At 47.3% G+C, this 11,643-nt stretch overlaps 1 protein-coding gene and 1 pseudogene across 2 annotated transcripts in view; both read left to right on the top strand.

Moving 5' to 3' along the window:
* Positions 1 to 279: 279 nt before the first annotated feature.
* The window catches only part of pard6gb (par-6 family cell polarity regulator gamma b), a 54,714-nt gene continuing 43,350 nt past the window's right edge, over positions 280 to 11,643 (top strand). The window contains exon 1 of the mRNA XM_083646232.1: positions 280 to 577. Coding sequence (XP_083502358.1) covers positions 506 to 577 — 72 coding nt within the window. The 5' untranslated portion in view covers positions 280 to 505. The remainder of the gene's footprint in view (positions 578 to 11,643) is intronic.
* LOC310785705 (kelch-like protein 10 pseudogene) lies at positions 3,443 to 5,230 on the top strand (annotated as a pseudogene). Its single transcript has one exon. The product of its transcript is annotated as a kelch-like protein 10 pseudogene (transcript).

Here is an 11,643-nt window from a genome sequence, read left to right as displayed (position 1 = left end):
AGCAGTGGTTGCTAATAAAAATACAAAATAAAAAGGGGTCACTGTCTACTGAATGGCTTTATTATTACAGCATGTTGGGTCAATGCTCTCACTGTGTTTAAAACACCAAGGCAATAACCTCTCTTAGCATTAAATATGTCTCCAAAATGCAAAATGCAAGGAAAAAGAGATTGTCGATCGTCTTATTTCGACTTACGAACTTTACGAGCAGCATCTGAAGGCAGCATTGGATCCCATTTTTAGGAGGGCTGATGTCATTTCAAAACTTAACTCACTCCCCCAAGTCAAGGCGGCGAGTTGCTCGCCTCTTATTTTCCCAAGTTCTCCCAAATGCTTTACGGAACACATTAAAAGATTCGAGGAGCTGAAATAGCGCAAGGAGAAAACAAGGTTTTGACGTCGGAGCCGAAACAGAGGGATTTTAAACCAGAGACTGGACCAAAGCTAATTTATTTTCAGTGGGCAAACGCTGCTCAACTTTTTTTTACTGCAACCACACACAAAAATGAACCGGAGCTTTAATAAGTCGCAACCTTTGCGATTTTCGGATTGTAATGCAGTGGAAGTGAAAAGCAAGGTGAGTGTGGAGAGCTTGCAATGTGGCACAAGATGAGCAGATGGCGATCTGGGGAAAAAGAGAAGTTCACATGGTCGTCCCGTAACGGAATGCAGTCTTCTTGATGGTCGGAACAACTCGTAGAGAATAGAGAACAGACTCCAACTAATCGAAGATTTTTTTTTGCTCCCTTTATGAAAAGGGGTGCTGGTTCGTGAAACGCAAGATTTGTATTACCCTAGCTGTGCGCCAGTTTCATCATGTTTCTGCAATTTACAGCGATTCTTTTTTTTTCTTACTACGGACCATGCGGGTTGTGATGATTTGGAAGAGGGGATTCTTCCCTCTCTGTCACGAAGCTCTTGGGGGGAAAAAGGCTGGTTTGACACCGTTTTGGAACAGCCCGGGCTCGTTTCAGCATGCCCATTACAAATGAAGTCTACATCCACATCGGTTCAGCGGGATCTGGGATGTTTTTGCAACATTGTAATGTTGTTGCCACGCGTCAGTGCGGCTAATTTTGCAACATTGTTGCAACTTACTTGATTGTTTTGCATTGGTTGCATAGTTTGAGTGCATGGCAATATAATAGCAGCCTAAATCAAGTCAACCAGCAAGTAAAACACACTAGCTAGCTATCATCGACCAATCTTGGCTTTATGTAACGTAGAGCACTAATTTGCTGTCGAATGTTTATGATAACAGACGTATGCAGTCTAGCGCAGGGATTCCCAAGCGTTTCCACATCAAGCCCCCTAAACGGATCCACACTAGGCCTTGGACACACATTTGATAAAAGTTTAGCAGAGTCACTCTGAGAAGAGTTTTGTTGTTGGATATGGTTTGGCACACCACCGACAACTGTTTATGTTGCAGGCTAGCTAGCCCCTTCCAGAACTGTCTCCAGTTCTGGGCTTGTTGTATGCCACAATGGTAAAATAACTTCCCCATGTTGCTGGAACATTTTTTTTAGATTAGATTACATTAAAGTGATGAGAGGCCAATGTGGTAACATGCAATTAACAGGCATGCACACAAACAAACAAACAAACGTGTGTGTGTGTGTGTGTGTGTGTGTGTGTGTGTGTGTGTGTGTGTGAGAGCATGTGTGTGTCACACACACACACACACACACACACACACACACACACACACACACACACACACACACACAGATGTGTCTCCACATACAGTAATACTAGGCCATGACTAGGAGGCTTCCTGATAGTCTCTGTGGTTTGAGAGCATGAGGGTCAGATTATGTTCTCTCTACTGTCTCGATACCTGAGTCACAGTTGAGAAGGACAATGTTGCAAGAGATGACTCACTCAGTCCAGTTAAAGATCTTTTCAATTTCACTTTTAGCTGCTCAGTATCTGGGGTGGGGTGCAGGGCAGACAGGGCCTGTGACCCGAGAATACTGGAAGAAGAATAACAGATACGATGATGCGATGGGTGGATGGGTGGATGGATGAAGGGTCACATACATCTATCCACACATGGGACTTGGTTGGCTGTAGCCTTGTGTTGATGATGTGAGTGGAGTGAAGCCTCTTCTGTTGGCTGTCAGGGAGCTCAGGTCAGGCGTGTTGAGCTCAGCTCTAACTTGTAGCCTTGCACAGACGGGTATGTTGCCGACGATGACCTACTGGCAGCGCTGAAAGAAATCCCTGTCTGACTGAAGACAGAGGGGCCCCTGACGTGTGTGTGTGTGACTGTGAACACACACACACACACACACACACACACACACACACTTACATATTACACACTTGACAATTGAAAAATACGCTTTCTTTCTCACACATTTATATCACACTCTGAAACACCCAGTCTGCACTCATGTCTTTCGACTCTCTTTCTCTCTCACAAGCACACACACACACACACACACACACACACACACACACACACACACACACACACACACACACACACACACGCAAGCGTCACACCTGGCCCTCCTATAAAAACGATTTCCAAGCCATAAAATGATTATGGGATAAGGAACAAAGCTAGTGTTTTGTATGTGTTTGTTTGGGGCTGTTTGTTCCACAGACTAGTGGTCTTGGTATCAGGTAGTGTGTGTGGGTTGGACGGACTCACAATCCAGGAATTGCATAGTTAGGATGGGCAGGTTGAACAGCATCCCACTCACCACGTTACAAGTCATTGTCAACGGTGATGAGTTTATCAAATGTATTTCTTTGGCACTTTGAGCACCACAAGCCAAGTTCCATCCGGGTCCATTGTATTGGAGAGAAGGCAGAAACTCTGCGGCCGATATCTCAGGCAACTGACACAAAACGATATAGATGGATAAATAGCACTACAGGTGAGAGGGAATATATATATTTTGGATTTTAGGGTGAGCTGTTCCTTCCTTGATGTAAAAAGAGAGGATGTCGCAGACAGCTCGGCCTGGTGGCCAGTGCTTAGCTAGATTTAGCCACAGTGGCTCTGGATTTAGCTAGGCACATTCTCTGTAAAGGGGTTGTGACAGATGATGTCATAGACATTGTGACATTGCAGTGATGTCACAGATGACACCTAGCATCACAGATGTAACTTATGCATAGACACGATAGTGATGAGGATTTAATAACCGGTGATGTCAGAGAGAGCATACACATTGAAACATCAGTGACTCAACAGTGACATAATTGGTGATGAGGATTTGTGACATCACTGATTATGTCACAATGGCTCTGTGCATAAGTAGAGAAGGATTTATGATCTCACTGATGATCACCACGCCTCTCTGTCCGCAGTTGATTTGTCATAGACACCGATGATGTCATGGACATTCTCACATCAGCAGCGATGTCATCGGTGATAAGTATATAAGGGTAGGATCGCTAAGCTGAGACAGGTATGTCAAACAATATGTATGAAGAAAAAGCAAGTTCAGTCCTTAATGAGCTGCGTGTGGAGGGGTCACTGTGTGACGCAGTGATCAGAGTCGATGACGTTGAATTCAACACGCACAAGATCATCCTCTGCACCTGCAGCGAATACTTCCGCTCTCTCTTCACCCAAGGCTTGACATCCAAGGACAACATCTACGACATCCCCCACCCTGTGTCGGCCAACATGGTGCGACTAATCATAAAATACATCTATATCCGCACTGTCCACGTGACCAAGGGCAACGTGAAGGAGCTGTTGCAAGCAGCGCACTACCTTGGTGTCATGGGCGTCATACGCGCCTGCTGTGAATTCTTGGTGGCGCAGCTCTCCCCGGAGAACTCCATTGACACCTTTAAGGTGGTGGACCTCTACTGCCCGGACCTCAGTGGCAAGGCCTTTCTCTTCATCCTGGCCAACTTTGAGGAGATCGCCACGGTCTCCGAGGAGTTCCTGGAACTCTCTCTGGAGCAGCTGGCGGACATCCTGGGGCGGGACGACCTGAACGTGAGGCAGGAGAGCAGGGCATTTGAGGCCATGCTCCGCTGGATCGCCCACTCGCCTGAGGAGCGTAAAAGTCACATCTCCGTGCTGCTGCCCAAGATCCGCCTGGCCTTGATGGACACCAACTACTTCATCAACCAGGTGAAGAACAACAGTCTGGTTAAGGAAAATGCGGCATGCACGCCGGTCATCATTGACGCGGAGAGAGCCATGCATGATGTCACCGCCAACAGAGACATCGATGCTAAGGTGGCCAATCTGACTCGCCCGCGCCTGCCTCATTGCATCCTGTTGGCTATCGGAGGCTGGAGCGGCCACAAACCAACCAGTGAAATTGAGGTATATGATCCCCGTGCCGACCTCTGGGTCGATGTAGCAAACCTTGAGGACCCTCCCCGGGCTTACCACGGCACCGTTTTCCTCGATGGCGCTGTGTACCGTGTTGGCGGTTTCGACTCCATTGAGCGGTTCAGCACTGTGCATAAGTTCGACCTCTGTACCCGCACCTGGCAGGAGGTGGCGCCCATGCATGATAAACGCTGCTTTGTCAGTGTGGCAGTACTGAATGGCAACATCTATGCCATGGGAGGCAACGACGGACACAACCGGCACCACAACGCCGAGCGCTATGATCCTCAGACCAACCAGTGGACTCTGCTCGAGCACATGAACGAGCGGAGGAGCGACGCCAGCGCCACGGTGCTCCACGGCAAGGTGTACATCTGTGGCGGTTTCACTGAGGTATTTTGTGTCGATACAGCTGAGTGCTACAACGCAGACACCAACCAGTGGACGATGATCGCCCGCATGAAGAGCAAGCGCCGCGGCTTGGGCGTCATCGCCTACGGACAGCGCGTCTACGCGGTGGGCGGCTACGACGGCACCAACCGCCTGACCAGCGTCGAGGCCTACAACCCGCTGACCAACACGTGGAGCGCCATGCCCGCCATGCTGAGTCCGCGCAGCAACTTTGGCATCGAGGTGGTGGACGACCAGCTGCTGGTGTGCGGTGGCTACGACGGCAAGAGCACCTGCAACAGCGTGGAGTGCTTCGACAGGCACACCAACAGGTGGCACGAGGTCGACAACATGAGGATCTCGCGCAGCGCGCTCAACTGCTGCGTGGCACACGGGCTGCCCAACATCGCCGAGTACGCGGCACCTCGCGACGCCCTGGCGGGCAGGGCCCCGAGGCGCGAGCGGGGCAAGGGGGAGCCAGTCGCCGCTCCCCTTGACGCGCTCCCCTCGGAGCTCCCCTCGTAGCTCCCCTCCATGCTCCCCTCGGTGGGAGCATGGAGCGACTTCCCGCCCCCCCCCGCCCCGAGCCAGTCGCCGCTCCCCTTGACGCGCTCCCCTCGGAGCTCCCCTCCATGCTCCCCTCGGTGGGAGCATGGAGCGACTTCCCGCCCCCCCCCCGCCCCGAGCCAGTCGCCGCTCCCCTTGACGCGCTCCCCTCGGAGCTCCCCTCCATACTCCTCGGTGGGAGCATGGAGCGACGCCCCGCCCCCTCACTCCCCCTGACCCATCGCCATCTAACATCTGGATACTCCTGTCTTTAGACCAGTCCTGCACCTCGGCATATATAGACTGTAGCTTTGCCTTGATTGGCTCTTCATCCATGCCATGTCATATGTAACAGTAATAGTAGGGGGGGGGGGGGGAGGAGCTCTAAAGCTTAATTTATACTTATTAGAAAGTGTCGCTCAGCACATGGTCGCAGACGCAACGCGGTAGCATGTATCGAAAACAAGAAATGTGATAGGAAACAGCTTTAGCGAATTTGTAACCAAACTCCATTCAAAAACATGCTGTTTTAACAGAGTCCATTCCGACAACGAGGGGGTGGCATTGTGCCAAAAATGAGGCAGTCAAAATAGTGGTCGCACCGTCGTCAATCACTGTGGGTGATTTATTTTACTAGTGGCATTCAAGTCATATCTGACTAGTTTTAAATGTATTTCTCCCCACAAAAGTTTGATAGCCTATCAGTCAGTCAGCTCCTATCCTCTCCGCAGTGGGGACGCACAGTCACACAACACTGCCTGCCTCAAATGGCTGCCTCACACAATAGAATTGGCTGCATCACGTTAGCGACAAATCTGGAGACTTCAAAAAACATGCCGTTTTAACGGAGTCCATTCCGACAACGAGGGGTGGCAATGTGCCAAAAATGAGCGCTTCGCCTTTATTAGGCTACATAAAGCCGCCCAGTCAAAATAGTGGTCGGACTGTCGTCAATCACTGTGGGTGATTTATTTTACAAGTGGCATTCAAGTCATATCTGACTAGAGGTCGACCGATTAATCGGCCGGCCGATTAACTCATTGAATGCCATGGACGTCCTTCGACGTCCAATTAAATAGTGACGTAGAATGCCACGGACGTCCTTCGACGTCCAATGCGTTTTTTGACGGTGGGACGTCGATCAAAGCCTTCCGCAGCTCCTGTACAACTATAGTAGCTATTGGAGGTGTATAACCTATTTTACGGACTCATTAGGTGGCGACAGTGCTTGCTCGGTGCAGTCCAGATTAGAGACAGGTCCGAGAAACAGCCTAAAAGCCGTGGATCAAAGACAACCCGATGCATGCTCCCAGAGCCATTTGCTCTGTCGCGGGAGCTGACATTGGCTCCGAACAGGAGTCAATCCGCGCTCACAACTGAGCCCCTCTGTCCCTGTCTGTCTGTCTGTCTGTCTGTATAGTTTCTCCACCCGATTAGCAGACAGGAAAGCAGCCCCTGACGCCAAACCATTCAGCAATCCGGGTTGGCTCTTCCCTGCTGTGGCGCTGAGAGCCGACAGCAGCACACAAACGCAGCACTCCGAAAATATAATGGTTGCGTGAGGCTGTGTGCAGTGTGGGGAGGAGTTTACGGGGGGAGGGGGGGAGGGGGGTGGTGCACGCAGGGCATCACACAACAACTACGTCACTACATCAGAAAATATTATCTTCAGACTCAGTGAATGTGCTTGAAATGCTGCATTTCACAAAAGGCGGATTATCTCAGCTAATAATTTGAAAAGCCTGAAAACGCTGAAAACAACCTATCTTCTCCGGCTCATAACTAAAGAACGGAAAATGGTATCAATAAACTTTTTTTTGCTGATGATACAATAGAGCCAGCTCGTTCTTGTGCGTGTTCGGTGTTTACATAGTAATATCACACAATATTCTGTGGGCCTCGAGAAATCACTGAAAACGCTCTGAAAACTCTGGCACTGGGAGCATCCGTTCTCCAAAAGTGGCTGGCACTGAATGAGTTAATTGGGGCCGATTATTGGCATTTTTAATTAATCGGCATCGGCCTCTTGCTCACAAGGCCGATTTTTTATTACAATTATTATTATTTATTATTATTATTATTATTATTATTATTATTATTATTATTGTTATTGTTATTATTTAGCGGGGGTTCCTAGCTGGAAGAAACTAACATTGTAGTGTTAAACTCCACGGAGAAAGGCCGGTTTACAAGTATTTACAGTGTGGCTGCTCACCCCTCCCCCTTCACCCCTCCTCCTTCCTTGGCTTTGCTGCGGTGTCTGTTCAAAGGAGTGTGGAGTCCTCACTCACTCTGATACATGCTTGCTAGATCTTAAACTAAGAAAACTACGGTAAGATTCACACTCCTAGCTTTCAAAGCTCAACATATACTCTCACTCACTCTTATAAGTTTACGGTCTGTAACGTTAACATTGATTGCGGCCTGCAATTTGCGGAGGGACGCATGTCATTAACTGAAACAACCAGACGCAAGACAGCTCAACTTGTCTCAAGCGACGAGTCATTCCAACGTTTACAGCAGGTTGCATTAATGTGGGTTAGAGATTCAACAAGGGGGAGTCCAAAAGCTAGCGTTAACGCTACTTGTCAACAGTGTCTTGCTGAAGGAACAGCTTCCTAGTAGTAGGCTAAATAGCTCCGTGTGTGTGTGTGTGCGTGCGCGCTCGCGTGTGTGTTTACTGTTTAATGAGATAGCGTAGCATTCCTCCTATACAGTCTACACGAGCCTGTCAAAAGTTCATACAAACGTAACATACGAAAACATGTCTTGGGACAGTTGTTATTTAATGCGTGAAAAAGTTTTGAGCTCATGCAACCTGCTGTAAATAATGTTGGATTGACTCGTCGCAGGCGGACGATTGGACTGGCTTGCGTCTACGTTATGTTGTCATTCTTATCAACCCGAGCGTTTCACAGTAGGCTACATGCATCCCCCTGGCTGCAATCATAGCGTTACAGACAGTAAACGTATAAGAGTTAGTGAGAGTATATAGGCTATTGAGCTTTGAAAGCTAGGAATGTGAGTCTTCTCATGCACCCATGAGCCTACTGTAACGGTTTCATCACTCACCTCACCATCATCTTTTGCAAACACACTTCTCCCATCAAATGACAGCAAATCTAAACAGTTACATTATTATTATTATTATTGTTAATGTATAGAACAGTGCATGAATGAGTTATCTGACATACTGCTCTCTCACTATAGCCTACCAGCCACTACTGAAATATATACCGCATAACCCAATGTATTTTTCTATTTAATAAAAAGAATAATCAGAAACATGTTACTGTAATGGCTAAGATAACATCTTATATTAGATGTAGGCCTACAGTATAATGTTATATTCGATTTTCAATGTGCATGAATGGATAATGGAAATCTAGGCTACTAGATTTCTTTAAAAAAAAATACCAATAGAAGAATATTGCAGGAGATTTTGGCACATTTTTTGGGGGCGCTACCCACACGTTTAGCTGTGTTTCTCATTCCACGAATGCACAATCCTTACAAGTTGTACCCTGTTGTAAAGGTGACTAATCAGGCTTTCCAACGATATAAAATACAATACCAATTGGTATTATTAAAGGGGAAAAATAATCGAGCCAATTAACGTTTCCGAACTTTTTTTGAGGAGTTTATTTTAATTGTATTTTATCGAATGAAAAAAATAATAATAATCGGCATTATATATCGGCCATCGGCCGCCCTGCTCTCTAAAGATCGGCATCGGCATCGGCCATTGAAAAAGCAATATCGGTCGAGCTCTAGTGATGACTCATTTGTCATATGACGTCATCATCACACGTTTTATTTTCAGGACTAAATCATGTTGACTCATCGCTCTATTTATGTCCCTTTAATGGTGTCGTCATTCTCTTTCTACACTCTACCCCTTTTTTTAACTATGTTATGCAGATAAGCAGTTTTAATGGATGTTCAGTCACGTAGTTTGGCCATGCATGCTTCTCAAACGCATGTGAGGTGAGTAACCAACCAGGGTCAATAGAGAAACAAGGGTGCTTTTTTTGTCTGGCACACATTTTTTTGAAGAGTGCAGGACTACAATCTGACATTTCCAGATCCCACTGTAAGTTATAATGGCAGTTTACTGTGATAGCAAATTATTGATTGAGTGCTTACCTCCAGTGGATTACCTCTAGTGATTAAAATACACATGTAAAGAATCCATTCAGGGTTCAAAATGCAGTTGCATCTTCACCTGTAACATATGGTTAGTCTATATCAATCCAATCATCATCGTAGGTAGCATGATACTCAGATTCTGGATTGGGTCAGACAAGACATGGTACTGATGTGTACCACAGAGTGGGTCAAGTCATTGCCCGCCCAGGACTGCTTCCAAGCTCTCAGTACTGTCCTATAGGGCCAGTGGTGACACCAAAGCACCCGACATTAAATGTTGGGTGCTTTTTACAAATTTCTTTAAGAATTACTCTTGAAGAAAATTGTAAAACCAAAAGTTAAGCACTCCGAATCAGTTCACGACGGATATTGCTGCGCGCCTTGTCAGGATTGCAGTGTGCGGTGTTATTTTCCCGCCTGGTTCTGTCCACTTGTTGTTTTCCAATGAAAAGCTTATCTGGGCTAACACTGGAGGTGTCTGGCTGTCTATCCTGGAGCTGCCTGGTTTGACTCACTTTAAGCTCTTATCAGAGATGGAGAGTGGGTGGGGATGTGGGGAGACTGGGTGGGATCCCCCACCACACACACACACACACACACACACACACACACACACACACACACACACACTCACCTCTGCCCTTACGTTTGTTTGCCAGATTTTCCCAACTTCATCAGCATATTTCAGCCCTAAGCCCTCTTAGGTGTGTTGCATTTCACAGCGAGTCACTTTGCAGAGAGCGAATCTTACAGCAATTTTTATGTGACTCCTAAAATGCAAAGTTTGTGATAGGAGACGAGACGCACAGAGCATTCAGATGGGGGACAAAGGCAGTGCTGCTGGCTGAAGACACACGTTCGGTTAGCTTCTGTATGTATGTGTGCCGGAGATCAGTTGATCCACTGTCATCTCTCCAGACTTGTTTGAACCTGTTGACATCACTTGGCCCTGATTGGCCGGGAGAAGAGGTGATGTCACGTTTCTTGTGATGTATTCTGAGGTTGGATTAAAAATGCAGGCCCGTGATTAATCAGCGCGTGTTCAAACTTGTTGATCCCCGCGGGGCCGAGTTCTGCCTGGAAAACACATTGTTCAAACTGCTCACCGAGTACAGCGTCAAAAGATCGTAATCTGCAGGGATGCAAACTTTAGTCACCTTTTAAGTGACGGTCATCGTTTTTAATCCCAAAATAGGGACACTCAAGTGGATGATTTTGACTGGTTTTGTTTCTGACCTGTTGATGTCTGTCACCTTTTTTTACTCCATGCGTTTGGCATCCCTCAATCTGTCAGCACTCAGGGGAATGTCCAAGCCTGGGATTGAAATGATATATTATAATTATGCAGAAGTACATTCAGAATTTAGGTCATCAAGTACATGTTGAATCTTTCAGTGTTCATTACTGTGTTGAGTTTAACTTTCAGTTCCCCAAATGCAGACTGCACCTGTTCAATAGCACACCGACAAACCTGTTTGTCAGCTTCTTTAAAGGCCATCTTTAATATGGCTTTAGTTTTGTAGCATGGATCTCAGTTGGGTCTTATTTTCTAAAAGGCAGGTTCACTGCTGCACAAGGTGTGCTCCATCTTGTGAGCGTGTGCGTAGAGGGTCTGGCATCCCCCCCCTAGTGTCCCAACATGCCTCCTCTCTCCAGCTCATATATCTTCTTCTAATTACAGGGCAGAGCTGGCTAATGTATCATCCTCCCTTCTTCTCTCCTCCTCTTCCACAAACTCTTCTCCTCTCTTCTACTATCCTGTCAGCTCGTTTTCCTCTCCTCTGCTCCCCTCCCCTCCTCCTCTCTCCCCCCCAGCTTGTCTTTTCTCCCCAGTGAGCTGATAATTACAGTAACGGACAGCGCCGCAGTCTACAAATTACCACTGTGATTTTAACACTCAGCTCTTGCAAAGTGTCTGTTGTGGTTTGCAGAGCCATGCTTTTCTCTCTCTCTCTCTCTCTCTCTCTCTCTCTCTCTCTCTCTCTCTCTCTCTCTCTCTCTCTCTCTCTCTCTCTCTCCTCTCTTATGTATGAGTCACATGATGACCCCGCCGTGACCCTCAGCTGCGCTCTCATTGGTGGTCCACTGACCCACCCGGGAAAGCTGTAGCACAATTGCTTAAGTCTGTGCTCTTGTGTGTACATGGTGGGTGGGTGGGTGGGTGGGTGGGAGCTGGGGCTGCCTGAGGTTCTTGTCATCTCTACTACGTGCTGGGACAGATTTCTCATCTGCTGTACCTGTAT

Source organism: Poromitra crassiceps, assembly GCF_964638095.1.
Source record: "Poromitra crassiceps genome assembly, chromosome: 11".
NCBI lineage: Eukaryota > Metazoa > Chordata > Actinopteri > Beryciformes > Melamphaidae > Poromitra > Poromitra crassiceps.
Note: the sequence above shows the minus strand (reverse complement) of the source record. Positions and strands in the feature narration are given on the sequence as shown.